This window comes from Mustela lutreola, chromosome 8 (assembly GCF_030435805.1).
Source record: "Mustela lutreola isolate mMusLut2 chromosome 8, mMusLut2.pri, whole genome shotgun sequence".
Classification (NCBI taxonomy): domain Eukaryota; kingdom Metazoa; phylum Chordata; class Mammalia; order Carnivora; family Mustelidae; genus Mustela; species Mustela lutreola.
Window position 1 is genome coordinate 44,015,274 of NC_081297.1, and position 21,698 is coordinate 44,036,971.

Consider the following 21,698-nt stretch of genomic DNA (forward strand, 5'->3'; position numbering starts at 1 on the left):
ACTACATGGTTTCACTGTTGAGTTCTACCAAACATTTAAAGGGAAACCACTAATCCTTTTCAAACTCTTCCAAAAAGTAGAAAAGGAGGAAACTCATCCAAAAAGTAGAAAATGACTTCATAAGTCATTCATCTGCCCTGTCAGCAAAGACACCACAAGAAAACTATATACCAATACCTCTTAGGAATATAGATGCAAAAGTCATCAGGAAAACATTAGCTAACTGAATCCAACAACACAGTAAAAGGATTATATACCAAGTACAATTTATCCATGAAATGGAAGTATCTGTCAACATTAGAAAATTAGTCAACATAATACACCTTCGAACAAAGGTAAAAAGACAAAACCAAACAACAACCTCATGATCATCTCAACTGATAAAAAGAATTAGATAAATTCCAATACGTTTCCATGATAAAAATACTCAAACTAGGAATAGCAGAGAATATATGATAAAGAACATTATGAAAAACCCAAACCTTACATCATACTCAATAATGAAACACTGAAAGCTTCCTAAGATTAGAAATAAGACCAGGATAACTACTGTTATCCAACATTGTACTAGAAGTTCCAGCCAGAACAACTAAGAAAGAAAAAGAAATAAAAGTATACAAATTGGAAAGGCAGTAAAACTGTATTTGTAATGCCAAGATCCTATATAAAGAAAATACCAAAGAATACACACACCCTCACAACTAGAGTTAGTAAAACAATTCATCAGAGTTCCAAGAGTGCAAGATCAACATACACAAATTAGTTGTGTTCCATATACCAACAATTAACAACCTGAAAAGGAAATTAAGAAAACAATTGTTTTACAAAAGCACCCAAAAGAATAAAATATGTTGGAATAAATTTAACCAAGGAGGTGAAAGACCTATGCATTCTAAACTAGAAAACACTGTTGAAAAATTAAATAAAATGTAAAAACATCTTGTGCTCATGGATTGGAAAACTTAATATAGTTAGTTAAATGGCAATAAAAACCAAAGTGACCTATAGATTCAATGCATCTATAAATATATTTAATTCCATCTACAGATAGAGTCAAAATTCTATCAACCTTCTTGCAGAAATGGAAAACTAATTCTCAAATTCACATGGAATTGCAAGGGCCTCAAATAGCCTAAACAATACTGTTCTTAAAGATTTTATTTATTTAAGTGTGAGAGAGAGAGAGAGAGAGAAAGTGAACACATGCAGAGGGAGAGGGAGAAGCAGGCTCTCAATTGATCAGGGAGCCTGACTCAGGACTCGATCCCAAGACTCTGGGATCATGACCTGAGTTGAAGGCAAACCCTTAACTGACTGAGTCACCCAGGCACCTCTAGCCAAAACAATACTGAAAAAGAAGAACAAAATTGGAAAACTCACAATTCCTAATTTGAAAACATATTACAAACTACTGTAATCAAAACAGTGTAGTACTGGCTAGGGACAAATATACAGATTAAAAGAACAGTATCAAGAGCCCAGAAATAAACCCATACATCTATGGTTAAATGACTTTTGACAGGAGTACCAAGACCATTCAACAGGGCTAGAACAGTCTCTTCAACAAATAGTGCTGGGTAACTGGATAACCAGTTACAGAATGAAGTTGGGTTGCACACCTCACACATACACAAAAGTTTACTCAAAATGAAACAAATGTAAATGTAAGAGACAAACCTGTACAAGTTTAAGAAGAAAGCTTAGGGGTAAATCTGCATGATCTCGGTTTTGGCAATAGATTCTTAGACCTAACACCAAAAGTACAAGCAACAAGAAAAGATAAAAGTAAATTGGACTTCATCAACATTAAAAACTTTACACATCACAGGAAGTAAAAAGACAACTTATAGAATGGGAGATAATATTTGCAAATCATATTTCTGGGAAAGGCTTACAGAATATATAAAAAAACTCTTACAACTCAACAATAAACAAAAAAAAAATTAAATATGGGCAAAGGGTTTGAATAGAGATTTGTCCGAAGACATGATGGAATAGACATTTCTCCAAAGACAGATAAACAGCCAAATGCACATGACATGTTCCTCAACATCATCAGTCACTATGAAAATCCCAATCAAAACCACAATGAGATACCATGTCACACTTGGTAGAATGGCTATGAAAATAATAAACAAGTGTTGGCAAGGACATGGAGAAACTGAAACTCTTATACATTGTTGGTGGGAATGTAAAATGGCTCAGTCACTGTGGAAAAGTCTGGTGGTTCCTCAAAGAGTTAAACATAAAATTAACATGACTTAGCAATTCCACTTACAGGCACACATCCAAAAGAAATGAAAATATATACTCAAAACTTATACACAAGTATTTATAGCAGGACTATTAGTGATAGCCAGAAGGTGGAAACAAATGTCTCTAAGTGAATGAATTGTGGTATATCCATAAAACAAAATATTATGTAGTCCTAAAAAAGGAATGAAGTATGAATATGTACAACATCATGAACCTTAAAAACATTATGCCAAACACAAAAGGCCCCATTATTTTATGACTCTATTTATATGAAATAGCTTGATCAGATAAAACCAGAGACAAAAAGCAGTTAGTGGTTGCCAAGGGCTGGGATTAGGGGGAAATGGTGAGTTGCTTACTGGGTTTGTTTTGCAGGACTGAAAAGTGTTAAAGAATAGTTGCACAGCAATGTGAATGTACTTAACATTACTGAACTGCACACTTAATAATGATTAAGATGGCAAATTTTATGCTATTTTTTTAAAGATTTTATTTATTTGAGAGAGAGAGAGAAAGAGAGAGAGACAGCAAGAGCTGGGGGGAGGGGTGGAGGGAAAGGGAGAAGCAGATGTCCAGCTGAGCAGGAAATCTGAGAGGGGCTCAATCCCACAACCCTGGGATCAGGACCTGAAGTAAAGGCAGACATTTAACTGGCTGAGTCACCCAGGCACCCTGCTATGTTTCTTAGTCACAGAAAAAATTCCTAACCATAAATTGTAGAGCTCAGTATAATTCCTCATCTTGCACATGGAGAACTGAGGCCCAGACATGGGGAGCTAGTTGACCCAAATCACAGTCAGGCAGAAACAGAGCTAGGAGTAGAACTCACCACTCATACTCTGTTTAGTGCTTTCTACTACACCCTCCTGCTCCCTTAGCTCTGAGGCTCGGAAACAGAAACAATGATAGGGAAAGAGAACTTTAAGCTTAGAAAGAAAATGCCAAGAACTTAGATGGTGTGCAGTTAAAAGGCCAAAGATTTATATGATCTGAAGAGAAACCAGAGTATTGATGGTGTGCAATTAAAGAGTAAATACACAGCATGGGAAGGAAAATGGAGAATAACTACTTAATGAGTACAGTGTTCCTTTGAGGTGATGAAAATGTTTAAGAACTTGATAAATCATGTAGTGGTTATACAACACTGTATAGACAAAATATCTATACCTGAATTATACTTTAAAAATTTTAATTTTATGTTGTGAATTTCATGTCAATTAAAAAAATCTAGCTTTATTCTATTTCCTGAATCAAATTTTTTAACCCATATTAATTTTCAGGTATGGGTACCAATTTAAGTATTAATAAATAAGCGGAACAAAGGTAGAAATCTAAAAAGCCCAAAAAGCATCAATGTTGGAACGAACTCCCATCCCTTTTGCCCCTTTTGCTTCTCTGAATGCTACCAACATTCCTAATTATTCTGTATTCTTCCAGTATGAATATAGATTTGGTTCTCTGTTATGGTCAACTTTATTAAGCACTGTGAAAGAAAACAACTTAAATGTCCTGCTATTCATTTGAACTGCTAACAAAGTATTAACAAGAGCAGCTTATAGGACTTGCTTTCATGGCTGTATGGAAGTCATATGTAACTATATGAAAATATGGATTTGTTTTAAATCCACATGCTTGGGTGGGGGGTGCACCTCGGTGGCTCAGTTGGTTAAGCATCTGCCTTCAGCTCAGGTCATGACCCTGGGGTCCTGGGATTGAGTCCCACATCGGGATCCCTGCTCAATAGGGGAGCCTGCTTCTCTCTCTGCCTGGTGCTGCCCCCGCTTGTGTGCTCTGTCAAATAAATTCTAAAAATCTTCGTTTTTAAAAGTGAATCTATTTGCTGAGAACTAAATACACATCCTCAAGTCCTTCCTTATTCTCTTGATTCTTGCCTTCTAGAATGATAATTAATGTCTTTTTACTCCATGTCTCATGTTTTTTTTGCTTTCTGATATTCATATTTATCCTTTTTAGTTCAATTTAGTCTGCTGTTTAACCTAATCAATGAAGTTTTAATTTTAAGGATTTTTTTAAAGGATTTATTCTTATTTCTAAAAGTTCTTTGGATCTTATTACATCTGAACTTTTTTTTTTTTTTTTTTTTTTTAAAAAGTAATGCCTATACCCAGCATTGGGCTAGAACTCACGATCCCGAGATCAAGAGTTGTGTGTTCTATCAACTGAGGGTCAATTCCACAGAAGCTTAGCCTACTATGTTAACCCAAAGTCTCTCAATAAACTTTTAAAAACAAATAAAAACAAACTTAAAACAAATGTCAGAGGGTAATCTTATAGGGTATGCCTGAACAGATTATTGACAGCCCACTAAAGTACCTAAACTGGTGAGAAGAACCTCAAGGTACAGATATACACATAACTAATAACCACAATTTTCTTTAATTCATTCAAACAGTTTTTAAATTTCAGGCATAGTGCTAGAGAGTACAATCTAATGGAAGAAAGAAATATATTAACAAGCAGCTTGGATGATGAGGATAAAGGTGTTACCATAAGTATTGGAGAAGCTGAGTGGGGAAACCAGAATTTGCAGGAGGGAAATATTCTGTTGGCTTTTCAATATGTTAATCTTGAGCATCCAAGAGCACATGCAAATCATTACATCCAAAAGATACAAAACTGTTTCAAATATCTGGGATGAATTAGCTCAGTAATATTAACTAAAGAAAGTGTACCTTAAAAAAGATACAATTTTTAAAGGTCCAATTCCTCCACAATAAAAAATTTAAACCATATAATTTATACTCCATTTGACCCTGGAACAACATCGGTTTGAACTGTGTGGATTTACTTACATGCAGACTTTTTATAGTATAGTACTGTAAATGTATTCTCTAATGATTTTATTTTCTCTAGCTTACTTTACTATAAAAATAGTCTATAATACATATAATATGCAAATAGGTGCTAATCAACCATTTATGTTATCAGTAAGGCTTTTAGTCAACAGTAGGCTACTAAGTAATTAAGTCTGAGGGATTCAAAAGTTAAACTTGGATTTTCAACTACATGGAGGGTCAACTGTCCCTAACTCTCACATTGTTCAGGGTTAACTGTAGTTTTCTCACTGTAGTTTCCTCTCTGAGTACATGTAATCCGAGAGACCTGGGATTCCAAAGGCAAACTCCCATTCCTACTTTAAAACTCTTTTAGGGAAAGGGAATACCTTGTTAGGAATTGTTCAAATGGAGAACAAGAAATTTCTGCATTTGACCTGCTTTCGTGAAAGAAACGATGAGTCTAGCTATTTCGGCTTTAATTTCTTTTTTTTTTTTTTTTAAAGATTTTATTTATTTATTTGATAGAGAGATCACAAGTAGGCAGAGAGGCAGGCAGAGAGAGAGGAGGAAGCAGGCTCCCTGCTGAGCAGAGAGCCCGATGCGGGACTCGATCCAAGGACCCTGAGATCATGACCTGAGCCAAAGGCAGCGGCTTAACCCACTGAGCCACCCAGGCGCCCCTCGGCTTTCATTTCTGATACTAAGGCAAATGTATTTATCTAGCAATAACTGTCACAGTACCATTTGAATCTGATATAATAATAGTTGCACAGATGCAGCAGAAACCGTCCAATACAAGGTGATAAAGTAAATGGGAGTAAATGGAGAAAGTAAATAAGCGTCAACCTCATTTAAACCACTAGAGGGCCACATTGTCATATGATTTCATGATCCCTCAGCTGCTGCTCAATTTTAGAAGTGCAAATCAACATGATTTAAAATAACTAGGTTTATTCTGTAATAACTTATTTTAATATTACCATTAAATAATTATAAAATTATTTTATACACCAGAGGACTTAGTGGGCAGGAAAATGTCCTACCAAGAGGTGGAGGGATTGTTCCCTCCTTGGTATGCTTGGAAAGAAAAGCAGGACTGATAAAATATGACATGAGAAAATTCAAGTTCTTTCAAACTTCTTGGTCAATTTTTATAACATTGATAGACTTACGTTTTAAGTGTTCCAGATGTCATAAGTTCAGTCACCAAAACAATGCACTTCTTCCCTTTTACTGTGGACTCCCAGGAATCATAGAATCGAACAATATTGGGATGCTGAAGACCCTTTAACATTTCAGCCTCTTCTTTAAATCTCTGCCTCTCAGACTTTGTTAATTTTCGATCCTAAAATCATGAACCAAAACAAAATGTGGTTTAAAATAAAAGAATACCAAGTCACACAGTCAAATTTAAATGCTGTTAAGAGTACACTTATCTTGATAAGAAATGTATAGAACTGCTGAAACTAATAGTTGAAACTAATATAGCACTATATGCTAATTATATTTAAGTAAGAATAAAATAGTTTAAATAGGGGGGGGGAACCCCCACCAAAAAATGAAATCTTGCCATTTGCAATGATGTGGATGGAATGAGAGGGTATTATGCTAAGTGAAATAAGTCAGAAAAAGACAATTATCATATGATCTCACTGATATGTGGAATTTGAGAAAAACACAGAGGATCATGGGGGAAGAGAGGAAAAAAGGAAATGGAACAAAACCAGAGAGGGAGACAAACCATGAGAGATTCTTAATCTCAGGAAACAACCTGAGGGTTGCTGGAGTGGAGGAGAGTAGGAGGGATGCGGTGGCTGGGTGATGGACACTAGGGAGGGTATATGCTATATGGTACCTGCTGTGAATTGTGTAAGACTGATGAAATACAGACCTGCACCCCTGAAACAAATAATATATTAATTTTTTTTAAATGGGGGAAAAACAAAGAAAAAACCCCATAAAAATAAGTTCAAATGCCAAACGTGTACTAAATTACAATGATCGATAATGTTTAAATCAGGAATGCTTTAACATTAAAGTTACTAATAACTAATAATTCTTCAGCCTTTCATGACTGTGAGAACAGGGTAAAGTATACTTAAGAAAACTGGATTATAATGTGCTTGAAATTATTTCAATGTCTTTATGTTAACATGTTCCTCAAATACAATAACATTTTGTGGCTACAGTTAATTTACCACTTCTAAAATAATGATTTATTGCTATGCAGTATATGCAATTTAATAACATGGAACAAGTATGAGATTTGGGGAGGCAAAAAGATCTAAATGTAAATTCTAATTCTATCTTTGCTTTGATTAGAATTTTCTTTAAGAAAATATTAAATAATAAACATTTAAAGCACCTGGTACTTCATAGGTGATGTGATGTTTCTGAGATGAACTAGGGCAAAGCACTTAATTTGTTGATCCTCCCTTGACAAGGTTCCATATACACATACTCTGAATTATTCTGTATATTACAACTGAAACTATCTCTGTCACACTAATATTCTGTCAAATCAAGCAATACATATTTTAACAAAAGATTCCAGGCATACAATAAAGTAATGTGTCCATCACACAGTTAAATAAACATAGACATAATTAAAAGCCCCCTATGTAACAGGATTGTCCTTCCCATCACTACTCCTTACCCCCTGAATAACTACTAGACTGAATTTGGACATACCACTTCCTATAAAGGTTTTAATACTTTTTGTTAACATTTTAAAATTTCATAAAATGTACACAGTATGTTTTCTTTATTTTTTTAAGATTTTTTTTTTTTTGGACAGAGATCACAAGTGGGCAGAGAGGCAGGCAGAGAGAGAGAGAGAGAGAGAGAGAGAAGAGGAAGCCGACTTTCTGCTGAGCAGAGAGCCTGATGTGGAGCTCCATTCCAGGACTCTGGGATCATGACCTGAGCTGAAGGCAGAGGCTTTAACTCCACTGAGCCAGCCACCCAGGCTCCCCTAGAGTATGTTTTCTTTAAAAACTTGTTTTTTTTACTCAGTATTGTTTGAGATCACCTGTGATGATATACCAGGCACTACAAGGTATCTACCATATTATTATAACTTGGCTTTGTTCATCATCACTGTTACAAGTTATAATAATATGGTAGATACCTTACCTAAATATATCATAATTTATATCATCTTCTATTGATTAATCTTTAGGCTAGTCCCCATTTTTTGCTACTATAATATTGCAGTGGTATTACAATATTAATCTCCTTGGCTATACATTTAAATGTGTCTCTAGGAAACAGGTTCTTAACTTATTACAAAGCTAAAGTAATCAAAACAGTGTGGTACTGGCATGAGGACAGATAGGTAGACCAAAGGAATAGCATTGGAAGTCTAGAAATAAGCCCATATATCAATTATGAATAATATATATACCTGAGAGTATTCAGTAATCCTGTGATTTTTGTCACCTACAGCCCTAGATATTTTGATATCTCTTAACAGTGGTTATAGATTACCTCAAAATATCATTTACATTAATCATTACTTTGAAATTGACAATGAGATCTTTCAGTTGATCTGATTAGTATACACTAACAATGCTCACTATAACACAACTTAAAAAATTTTTATAACTATTTTAGTACAATTAGTCTCCTTATAATCCTATGTATTTTACCATATAAACTTAAAATACTATTCTAGCCTTCAAAAGAGACATGAGGCACAAAAAATACTAAACATCTATTAGGATCATGTCTAGAATTACTTAATCATAAGAAATAGGCACTTCCAATATTCATTCATTCTTTCCTTCTTTCTTTCTAAGATTTTATTTGACAGAGAAAGAGAGATCACAAGTAGAAGGAATGGGAGAGGGAGAAGGAGGCTCCCTGCTCAGCAGGGAGCCCAATGCGGGGCTTGATCCCAAGACCCTGATATCATGCCCCGAGCCAAAGGCAGATGCTTAACCAACTGAGCCACCCAGGCACTCCACACCTTCAATTTTCATAGCTACCAACAAACTGCTTTTCAAGGGGACTATACCAACATACTCTCTTAATAGCATTGTATGAAGGTTTCCATTGCTAAACATGGTCACCAGTATGGTATTACCAGACATTAACTTTTATCAATGTGATGGGTGTAAACTCATATCCTGTTTTTTAATTTACATTTTTAGAGGCAAGAATGAGAAAAAGTTTTTATTTTCTTTGTAGACTACTTGAGTTTCTTCTTCTGTGAGATGCCAAATCATATCATTTGTTTTCCTTCTTTGTAGGAGTTCTCAATATATTCTGCATACAAATCTTTTATTAATTTTATGTTACAAATGTCTTCTCAATTTGTGGTTCGTAATTTCACTTTGCTTAGGATGTCTTCTGATTTTGATGTTTTTATTTCACTGCAGTTCAATTAATCTTCTACTTTATGGTAGGTAGGTGGGCTTTATCTCTTCAGTAATTCTTCCAGACACTGAGGACATACCTTTTCCTTTCCTTTTAAAAATATGTATGTTTTGTTTGCCACACTAGGGAATTTATTACTGAGGAATTTATTTGGTTGGATAAAAGGAGGATTGGCTGTTTTTTTTTTTTTTAATCAACCAATAACTTAATACCATTTGATGAATGATCCATCCTTTCCATATAAGTGTAATTTTATTTCTTGATTCTATATTCTATTCCAATGGTCTGTCTATTCTGCACTAATACCACAGTTTCTTAGCTGCTATAGTTTTAAAATAATTCATTCTTGGTAGAACCAGCTCCTATAACCCTTCCTCAACTTTATTTTCTAAATTATCTTGGTTATTTTTTTCTAGCAAGAAGACTGTTATTTCTATAATGTAGAAATTACAGCATAAGCCAACTAAAACTATCAGAATATTATCAAGAATTTTAACTAAAGGCATATAATTTGTAATGCTATAGAGACTATATAGATAATCTGTTCAACATTTTTTCCCAAGCGGTATAAATTAATTTTAAAGAATTTATTGTAAATTTACATGCCACTAAAAAAAAAAAAATCACTATTCTCATCATCCCCTCCCCATCTTATACATTATTTTTCCTACTACTTTAGCTCCCTCTTGTCCTGTTACTCCTTTAGATAACATTATAATTGTTATTTAGCAGTATTTGCTTACTTATATATACCCACATATCTTTTTGTTCACCCTTCTATTTTGCTCCCTGTTCTCTTTATCTCGGTTCATTTTTCTTTTTCTGTAAAATGTTTTTCAGAATTCTTTTAGTAAACGTTCCATTAGTGGTATAATCCTAGGTTGTTTGAGATGTTTACTTCATCATCACTCTTGAGTGATAGTTTAGATAGATGTGGAAATCCAGGCTAGCTTATTTTTCTTTCAGCATTTTCAAGATATTGTTTTGTGGTGTTCTGGTGTCTACTACAGCTGTCAGTATAAATGTCTTCCTTTGTAAATTTATCTGAATTTTCTCCAGTTGTTCTAAAGACTATTTTTAAAAAATTGTGTTCTGCACTTTCAGTACCATGCACCTAGTTTTATGTATTTATACATAAACATAAATACATAGTTATGTTTATACAAATGTTTATACATAAACATAAAATACCATGCACCTAGTTTTTATGTATTTATACATAAATTTTATGTATTTCTAATAACTGTGTTTCTAAGCCAAAAGTTTCCAGTATTTGTCTTCAAGTCAGGAGAATTCTCAATTATTATCTCTTGGATTACTGCCTCTTCCTATTTCCCTTTCTCTTCTTTGTAAGATTTATTTGTGTTATGTGTGAAGGTGTATGTACGTGTGTGTGTGTGTGTGTGTGTGCACACAACATAGCTCTATCCCTCCTATCTTAACTTATCTCTCATTTTCCATTTCTTATACCTTCTGGGCAATGTTCTCAGATCTACCTTCTTGTTCCCTAAGTCTCTCTTGAGTCATTATATCTAAACTGCTTATTAACTCTTTTAAATTAATCAAACTTTAAACTCCAAAGGAAGAAGGGATGCAGAAGACATGTGGCCAAGTCTCAGTCCCTGTTCCAGAAATAAGAGATAAATGAACACAAACCAGATGGAACACTTCCAACTGACCATACAAGTCTTGGAACCTAGGTATAAAGGTAAGAGGGCATATATTTGGACATCCGCAAAGAAAATAAAATTGTTAGTCTGTCACCAAAGGCACCCATCAAAGGGTGTGATAAAAGGAACTCAGTCACCACTCCCGTCCCTACTCTCCTAACATCATAAACAAAGCTAGGAGGGAAAAAAGAACAAAAAGGCTGGGCACTTAACTAATGGCTTCACTGGGGAAGGAATTCTGCTGCCATTTCACCAGGCCTAATACCTGGGGAAAAGATTTGCCCTCCCCATTCAGTGGCAACTCTAACACATGGGTTTTGAATGAGACATGATAACTGGTAGCTCAACTTGGAAAGAACCCCTTTAACCTCCCCACATTCCCTGCTTCATGACCATTAAGTTTTCTCAGCACCTTCCTTGGAATTTCCTCTGTTCCAGAGTCCTGCTCCACCTCCAAATTATCACTGCAAGCTTGGCTCCTCTCAAAGTTCCATAAAGGCCCCTTTTCACTGCCCTTAATCACTTCTATTCCCACTCTCAACTAGATGCTACAATTATCCACAAGTCCACTGAGACTCCGATCCATGGCAGCAGAGCTATTTTGTCCTGAATTATCCTCCTAAAAAGTTCCTGTTCTTGAGAGAACAGACAGTGAAAAGATAAAGTCAAAATATTTAAAGGCAGATACCTGAGGAAAGTACCATTTGTCAGTTTTTAATTACAATGCATTTTCTTTCTTTCTTTCTTTTTTTTTTCTTTGCATTTTCATTTCTTGAATCTCTTTCCAGGTCTTTATTAAATCAGTCATTCACTACCCCTTTCTAACACTAACTTGATGTTTTTAGTCCTTCAACTTTTTAAAATAACTTACCTTTAAAGGCTCAATTCAATACGACTTTTATCTGAGTTACTGGGGCTTTAATTTTACCTACTGTTTTGGTTCACTTGTGGTTTGTTTCTTCATGTGATTCAGAATACTGAATAAAATGGTTATCTTAAACGGTGATTTGACTGTTGGAATATCCTCAGTTACAGGTGTATCCCTGTAGATGGTCTGAAGTTTGTTTAGGTCTAGTGCCCTAGGGATATTACTAGCCTTGGCCATTAACTCCATGCAATCAGCTCAAAATCAAAATCACCTGTGTGAATACAGGTCCTTGTTTATAAGTTTCCAGGGTAAACTTTTCTTTCACCTGACCTGAAGAAGCTTGTCTTTTCCTGGGATAGAGCCCCATGATCAAGCTCAGCTGGGAGTTTGGTTCTTCCCGTCTGCCTCTCCCCTCGTTTGTGCTCTCTCTCTAAATGAATAAAAAAAAAATCTTAAAAAAAAAGAAAAGAAAGAAAGAAAGAAAAAGAAATGGATTTTTTCTCTAGTCTGTATTTTCATTAAAGGTGTAGCTTTCTTCAAGGAACAACTTTACTGCATCTCAATTCCACTACCTGCTTGGGCTTAAGACTTCATCTATCATTAGATATATGGTAAAACCATGCCTCTTAGTTATTAACAAGATTGGCAACTGTCCCAGAAAAGTTCTCATCGTGTCAGTTCACACTTCTCCCACTCTGGATTTTTGTTTCTTCTTAGTTTTTAGACCTTGGAGATTATCCTCACATTCCTACAAGCTTATACTTAAAAGGATGGTTTTTATTGTTCTTTTAATAAAAATTTTCAAAATATCTGGTGTTTTACAGTGGGTAGAGTTTTCAGTTTGATTTTCCATTTATCAACCTACAGTAGGGTTTCCCTACATAAATAAATAAATAAATAAACACAAACACACACACGTGTGTATATAAAAATATATAAACAAATCTTAAAATATATATATATATATGTATTTTTTTTAAAGATTTGTTTATTTTGGGGCACCTGGGTGGCTCAGCTGGTTAAAGATTTGTTTATTTTACAGGGGAGGGAGAGAGAGTCTTAAGCAGACTCCACACTGAGCATGGAGCCTGACAGGGGTCATGACCTTGAGATCACAATCTGAGGTGAAACCAAGAGTCGGACACCTAACTGACTGCACTGCCCAGGCACCCTTCCCAAAATACAAAATATCTTATTTACCATACATTCATTCCTAAATGTTCCTCATTTAAGGAAAATTTATACAGAAAACAGAAGAAAAATCTAGATCACTTATTGACTCCCTTATACATGACTAAACCTCACTATAGTTGAAGAAGACATTTTAAAGAAATTGTGAAGCTACTCCAGTCTCAAAGCAATCAGAAGACAGAAATCACATGAGCCAAATGAATTATGTTCTAGCTACAATTAAGACACTTTTAAAAAAAAAGATTTTATTTATTTATTTGACAGACAGAGATCACAAGTAAGCAGAGAGGCAGGCAGAGAGAGGAGGAAGCAGACTCGGTGCTGAGCAGAGAGCCCAATGTGGGGCTTGATCCCAGGACCCTGGGATCATGTCCAGAGCCGAAGGCAGAAGCTTTAACCCGCTGAGCCACCCAGGCGCCCGAAGACATTTATTTTTTATATTTTAATATATATAGTCTGTCTTTCTTGATGGTCTTGATAAGTGGTTTTTTGAAAGATTTACTTAAAGAGAGCAAGTGGTGGCACCGGGGTGGCTCAAGTGGGTTAAAGCCTCTGCCTTCAGCTCAGGTCATGATCCCAGGGTCCTAGGATCGAGCCCCACATCGGGCTCTCTGCTCTGCAGGGAGCCTGCTTCTCTCTCTCTGCCTGCCTCGCTGCCTACTTGTGATCTCTGTCTGTCAAATAAATAAATAAAATCTTAAAAAAAAAAAAAAAAGAGAAAGCAAGTGGGGAACAGGAGGGCACAGGGGCGCAGGAGCCCCTGGGGAGCTTGATCTCCCAACCATAAGATCATGACCAGAGTTGAAACCAATATTCGGAGGCTCAACTGACTGCACCACCCAGGAGCGCCCTTAATGAGTAATCTTATCTTCTGTAGCATGCAACATCCATTTTTGTTTTTAGCAATTACTCTACATCTTCATAAATGTTTGCTTAATTTTTTTTTTTTTTTTTTAGATCAGGCTTTTTTTTTTTTTAATATTTTATTTATTTACTTGAGAGAGAGACAGTGAGAGAGAACATGAACGAGGAGAAGGTCAGAGAGAGAAGCAGACTCCCCATGGAGCTGGGAGTCTGATGCGGGACTCGATCCCGGGACTCCAGGATCATGACCTGAGCCGAAGGCAGTCGTCCAACCAACTGAGCCACCCAGGCGTCCCTGTTTGCTTAATTTTAACAAATGATTTGAGTACCCTGGATCAGACAACAGGATATAATCAACATCAGGGACAAAGGTCCTGCTATATAGACTTTATAGTGTAGGAGGCAGAGGCATTAATTTTATTATGTATGATGAAGAGAAAAAAACTGGGTACTCTGAGAGCATATTACAAAAGACCCAATTCTGTGTACATGATTGTGTATAAGCTAGAGTTAATCATGTAAGAAAAGAAGAAACCCTATCAGCAGGATACTCTTAAGAATTAAATGAGATCATGGGTGTGAAAGTACCCACAGTTGTGGTCACGTAATACTTGAAATGCTTAAGACCACAAAGATCTGTAAAAAGTGCTAAAGGAAAACTTGGAAATGTAGGCTATAGATTGGGGTCGAGAAGATTCAAACTTAATAACAGTGAGCTTTGAAACTTCAACTTATTTTACTTAAATTTTATTCACCCATAGTTTGGAACTCCTAGGAAATATATCACTTACACCACAGTAGCCGAAACTTGGAATATGGAAAAGGGAGAATACTGCTTAAGAGTAATAGCTTAAATATAAATTATGTAAATATAATCACTGTAGTACAAATAGGAAGTTAATTTTAAGTCTGAATAATTCTCTGTATAGGGCTTTCACAAAATCTTTACACAGTTTAAAAGACATACTGAATCTTCAATTGTGAAGTGTCTTCTCTAAACTGATAGGTAATTTTAAACAAACTAGATGTGAAATACGACACTAACACAAGTCACTCTAATTGGTACTTAAAATTTAATTGTATTTAAAATCTAAAGACAGTTCTATTATATCTACAATTCAAAGTTTCAATAATGTTTAAAAGTACACAAGGCTTGGGACACCTAGGTGGTTCAGTCAGTTAAGCATCTGCTCAGGTCATGATCCTAGGGTCCTGAAATCAAGTCCTTACTCAGCGGAGAGCCTGCTTCTCCTTCTGCCTGCCACTCTCCCTGCTTGTGCTCTATCTCCCTCTTTCTTACCGATAAATAAATAGAATCTAAAAAAAAACAAGGCTTGCCAAATTTTCTGCTGAAACTCAAAGTAATTTACTGTTATTTTTCTCTACTACCACCATCTTATTTCAAGCCAGGATGATCTCTTCTGAAACCTACTAAATCGTTTCCCAATCTAATCTTACCCTTATATAATCTGTTCTCCATTTTGTCCATCTATAGCCAGAATGTTTTTAGTGCCAATTTAATCAATTCTATATAATTTTTAGAAATACCATTTTTACATTTTTTCTTATTTCTAAAATTAGAATGTGTCCCACTACTAGAGTTTTAGACTCAATGAAATATTGTAATGTCATGATACTGTTTAAATTGTTTAATAACTTTCTACAGCCTTTAGGACAAAGGGGAAAATCACTGTGACCTAAAAGGTCTCACATAATACCATCCTTGCCCACTCTTCAAGCCTAATTTCTTATCTAACCTTTTACACTCTTAAGCATGCTATGCTTCTTCCCATACAGGTCTTTCATACACTCAGTTTCCTCTGTATCTAGGACACCCTTCTAACAACGTTTTTTTTTTTTTTTTTAAACCTAGTTAATGCACAGTCATCCTTCAAAGATCAGTTCATTTCCTTAGGGACACCTCCCCTGAATGTCCTTTACTCTAGGTCATCATACCCCGCTACACACACACACACACACACACACACACACGTACGTATCTTTTCATAAACTATGTATATGCCTCTTCAGAAGTCATATTACATTGAGACTTACTCTAAAAGCAGTGACAATATGCTTTTTCAGTGTTCTATCTTTAGTATCTGACAACCTAACATAATGAACTTACTCAATAGCCATGTATTGAATGAATCCATGAAAGTGCTTTCCAAGAAAAAAAAATGTGTATATCCTTAACGTGCAATTAGCATTTCCCCAGGAATAAAAGAAATTTCTATGACTTAAAAGAAAGGTGAGAATTCGGGGTGCCTGGGTGGCTCAGTGGGTTAAGCCTCTGCCTTCAGCTCAGGTCATGATCTCAGGGTCCTGGGATTCAAACCCCCACCCCCACTGCCGTTGGGCTCTCTGCCTGCTGCCTGCTTTGCCTACTTGTGATCTCTCTCTTTGTCAAATAAATAAAATCTTTAAAAAAAAAAAAGATGAGAATTAAAATTAGGTCTCTGAGTCTCAGTAAGTCTAATACAATGACCAACTTATAACGGTCACAGCCATTTTCATTTTTAAAAACAACTTGTAAAAGCTCATTGTAAAAAGCTGCCAACTCTTTATCTACCACAAAGTACAAAAAAGGGGGGGGGGACCTCAAACAGGGACTTCTTCCTCACCAAAAAACTATAACCAGTTTCCTTGTAAACATAGTAAATGGCAGTGTTGAAATTCTATCAAAATATTACCTTTTCTCTACTTTTGCTATGTCATCTATACTGAAATAGAGGCTATTTGAAATATTTATTGTGCAGATTTTTATCCTTGAAAATTACTGATGATTTAAGAGGTCTGAGAACCATTAAGTCTTTAAAATTAGAAATATGTAACTACATGAGTACAGATTATCAACTACATGGGGAGAAAACCCAAACAAGTAACTTGGTGCTTCTTTCAGTTAATTTGTCAACTTTTTCTACCTATAATCATAAAATATCTAAGAATGACATTATTTTAGCACCCCCCAATTTTTTTTAAGACAACAGTAAAATAGATCAAAACCAACAAGCACACAAACCATTAAGAATAAGTGGGGTTTTAAAAATATTTGCTAAGTGTTTGCTACTTAGTAGCTGGTTGTTTAATTCTGTTCTCATTAATTCTCAGGAAAAAAACCTGTGAGGTAGTAGATAGTATGACTTTAACAGATAAGCAAACTCAGAAAAAAAGTTCACAGGAGAAGAACCAAGAATTAAACGAGGATTTGAATCAACATTGACTTAATGTTCCATTTACTGTACTAGAACAAACATTTTAACATTTTGTGAAGCTTCTAAAACAAAGTTCTCATAAAAGCCATGTTGATATTTCTATTACCTAGATAGAGATCACTGAAAAGGACTAGTCACTTTACTAAATTATAATTCAAGACAGAGTAAGAGAAATATATACTATTTAAATGTTACCAACTGTCAATCAAATTATCATGAAGATAATGATAAAATTAAAAAATAAAGAATCAAATGATATTTCAAACAAATTAGCCACTGTTGCTTTTTAGGACCTTCTCCCCAACATTATCAAGCTGGATATTCCTGGGGGCTTAATACACTATCATTCATTTACTTCAGTGTAAACTAGAGCTGATACATCTAACCCACTCTATTCATTTCATTCATTTCTTTCCACCTACATAAAATTGTTTTGACAGCCTAAATGAACAAAACCAAGGATCACTTTCACGTGACCTCCCATAATATACAGAGTTTCAGGCTGCTGAGGGGCGGAGGTGGGGAGCTGGGTAACAACTAAAACAATTGTTCATCTCAGTACCATCCAAATAACAGTGCTCAGTAGATTATTTGCTGATGTAATTTCTTCTTGGGTGAAAAACACAATGTTAATATTTGGTACAATGGCCTTTAGCAATTTGCATTTCTTCATTTGCTTGCTTTTAAGAAGCTTATTTTAAACATCCTTTAGAGGCATTTTCTCTTTATCCACAAATTTCACTATTTTCTGAAGTAACAACCCTATCCCTAATTAATGTTTATTTTATTAGCCCAGAAGCAAACCTTCCTGTTCAATGAAAACAGTGAGACTGGCTTTCATTAATTAAGTTTATTGGCCCTCCTGTACCCTGAAAATATCTGGCACTCAAGTCTTATTAACATTTAGCCTTCTGTAGCATTTTATTTTTAGCAATATTCAAAGTTTTACTGCTAAATTAAGACCACAGATGATAAGTTTACATATCAAAATATGGGTGGAGAGAAGTGCCTGGAATTCTGTGATTAAAATATTTTAGGTCAGTATTGGAGTCCTCCCTCCTTATCATTTTTTGCACCACTCTGACTTAGCAAAGACCTAGGCATCTATTACATCTTTTAAAGTGATGCTTAATTGTGGGTGTTGGGATAATGAAATTAAACTTGTCTTTAGGAGGAAAGCAGTTTGAAACACTGCCTTCCAGTGCAGCATGAGTTTCAGTTACCATTTAGTAAAGAAGTAATTTTTTAAAAGGTTATTCTATATTTTGAAAGAAAGGAATCATGTAAGTAATTATTTAAGTCTGGCATATCTATCCTGCATAGGGCTACATGGTCTAATAACAATTCCAAGACGACAGAAGTATTTTGTACTTCTAAATACTTCTAAGTATTTTGCTTTTTTTTTTTTTTTTTAAAGATTTTATTTATTTATTTGAGAGAGAGACAGTGAGAGAGAGCATGAGAGGCAAGAAGGTCAGAGGGAGTAGCCGACTCCCCATGGAGCTGGGAGCTTTATGTGGGACTCGATCCCGGGACTCCAGAACCGTGACCTGAGCCGAAGGCGCCCAGTATTTTGCTTTTTTAAACTATATAGGTAACTTGTGTTTTTTGTCTTGAAAATTTCAGAATAAAGACTGGAGGCCTGGGGAAAGATGGGAAAACAAATAATAGAAGCAAAATGATGATTCTCATGCAAAAACTCTTAAATGTTATCAACAAAAATGATTAACAGCGCTATTAAGGTGTTTTGAAATACAATATGAAAATTAAAACTGGATTTTAAGTGGCCAAATCTGTTGAGTAAATTCCTACTACAAATTTCTTTATGGCCTTCTTATCCGCACCCTTAGAGAAGAATAGGGTCTATCCCATACAGAAGTCTACGTTAGCTTAATTTTACTCAGTAAGTCAATAGATACGATCATTATGGGGAGGGGAGGGAGAGTAGAGAGTAAAAGGATATTTTTAGAATTACTTTGTATCACCTGCTTGTCCATGGAGTCTTTTTAGAACTATTCTGAAAGAGTGAGTACCAGCTTCAGAGACCAAAAAAGGTCATTAAAAGAATAGTAAAAAAAAAACAAACCAAATAAACAAAAAAAACTCCTGGTTGATCTAACTCCCAATCAATCCCTTCTTCCCAGTCTGGTTCATCTTTATTTTATCTCATTTTTTTTTTAAACAAAAAGGTTCTCTGTTTTATTTTATTTTATTTTTTAATTTTTTAAAAAGATTTTTATTTATTCATTTGACAGACAGAGATCACAAGTAGGCAGAGAGAGAGAGAGAAAGGGAAGCAGACTCCCCACTGAGCAGAGAGCCTGATGTGGAGCTCCATCCCAGGACCCTGGGTCCATGACCTGAGCCGAAGGCAGAGGCCCAACCCACTGAGACGCCCAGGCGCCCCAAAAAGGTTTTCTGTTTTAAAGCAGCAAGAAAAAATGATCTACTTACATAAAAAAGTTGAATGCTTTCTCAACCCAGACTAATTATTTATATAGTTTTATCATTAAGCATCCTCCCAATTCACCCCCAAATCTGGGCCACAAATATGTAAATTTGAAGCCTAAGAGATTCTCTCCACCCATCTCCTTATGGGAGAAGAGGGCACAAAAGTGAAATAATTCAAACGTATCCAGAACCTGGCACAAATAGAAAGCTTTACGTTAATGCTACAAATATAACAGATACAACAGATGAACCACACAAATTTAAGTAAGCACATTCAGTCCTATTAAGAAATAGCAAACCATTTTCACTAAATCATTTACAATATCCACTGTAATAGCAAAACTCAGAACACTATTTAGCCATCCATAAAAATTCAAAAGTTTTTATTAAAATAGATTAGATTCATTTGAACATGAGAAAACAATTAATGGAGAGAGCTTAACTCTAATCGTTATAGATAGGACTATGGACTAAAACTTTTTAAAGAAAGCAAAAGGACTGAGAAGGGGACAAGACGGGAAGTTGAATGTGGAAAGAAAGATTAAAAATATTCTTGCGTATTAAAGAAAGGATATTTTACACTTCGGAGATAAATGATACCCTGCAGTGGGTATGAGAAAGTTTCCAATTTTGGGGGGAACAAAGGGTTCCCAAAGGGGCGGCCAATAAAACATAACTAAAAACTCAAACAGTTATTAGCATTGAAACTTAGTATCCACTAAATTTTCTTCCTGTTAAGAATCCGGCACCACAGGAAAGTAAATGCTGTAGATGCACAATGCAAAGCAAGAATCTCACCGAAGTATTCACTGAGTTTGATATCCAAAACTTGTCTCATATGTCCATAAAAGAAATCAATAAAATTAAATCCAGTATATAAGAACACAACACATTAGCTTGTCAAAAGGCATGACCTAAGAAGTAAGACCAAAGCCACAACTTAAAAAAATCTTTTATTTATTTATTATTATTTTTAATATCTGGAGAGATTTTTATTTTTCTTAAGATTTATTTGACACAGAGAGAATGAGCACAAGTAGGGGGAACAGCAGGCAGAAGGAGAAGGAGAAGAGGGCTCCCCCCTACCGAGCAGGGAGCCCGAAGTGGGGCTCGACCCCAGGACCATGACCTGAGCCAAAGGCAGACACTTCACAACTGAGCCACCCAGGCGCCCCTAAAAAAATCTTTTAAAAGAGAGACACACAACACACAAATATGGAGACGTCTCTGAGTATAATATACCCATTCATATTATATTTAAATACTTGTGTATCACTTTTTCTTTTAGGATCCTTTCCTTATCAGCTCAATCTCAACCTCTCCCTCCTTCTCAAATCCACTTTGGGGGTCAGGAAATAAGTATTTCCACTTTACAGGGAGACCCAGGAATGCAGAAAGAAGTAACACTTAAAGAGCAGAGAAAAAACAAAATAAAAAAGCCCAATTTTTTGCACAAGTGCACCTGCCTTAATGAAGTTTTTTGTTCATGTGTTGTAGGGTCTATTTTAATGTAACGCTTTACTAATTCTGGAATTCAAATTAGTATTTACAAAGGTCTAATGCACACTTTATCACCAAAGACTCAATAAATCTCCAACCCTACAAAGCTTCTTCCACAAATTAGCTTATTAACAACTTCAATTTCCCACTTTCTCTTTGTCTTCCCAGGCCAATAAGACTGGAATTTTTCAATCCTTGTAATTCCACAATTCCATCATTCTCCATATCCCATTTCCATGCTGCTAAAGTAAAACATACAACTATCTCGTACCAAAACAACAATTACACGTTCCTTACATCAATCTTTGAAGGCAGATTCCTCCAAAACACTACTTTTATCATGCCAAGTCCCTTGCTCAGAAATAGGGAGTAAAAATTAGCCAACTCTGCCTAATTATAGGAATTTTCTGTGGCATTTGTCAACTAAGGATTCCAGGAGCATTAGCATAGCCCCAGTGAGTTAGTCACCAGGGGAAGTTCTTCTTATGACCAGGATGTTTTAAAA

At 35.4% G+C, this 21,698-nt stretch overlaps 1 protein-coding gene across 13 annotated transcripts in view; it reads right to left on the reverse strand.

Annotated features, from left to right (window-relative positions):
- Nucleotides 1-21,698, reverse strand: part of WNK1 (WNK lysine deficient protein kinase 1) — a 149,707-nt gene that overhangs the window by 76,115 nt on the left and 51,894 nt on the right. For all 13 annotated transcript variants that reach the window (XM_059184444.1, XM_059184430.1, XM_059184431.1 and 10 more), the window contains one exon: nucleotides 6,227-6,399. In XM_059184444.1, the coding sequence (XP_059040427.1) occupies nucleotides 6,227-6,399 (173 nt within the window). The remainder of the gene's footprint in view (nucleotides 1-6,226; nucleotides 6,400-21,698) is intronic.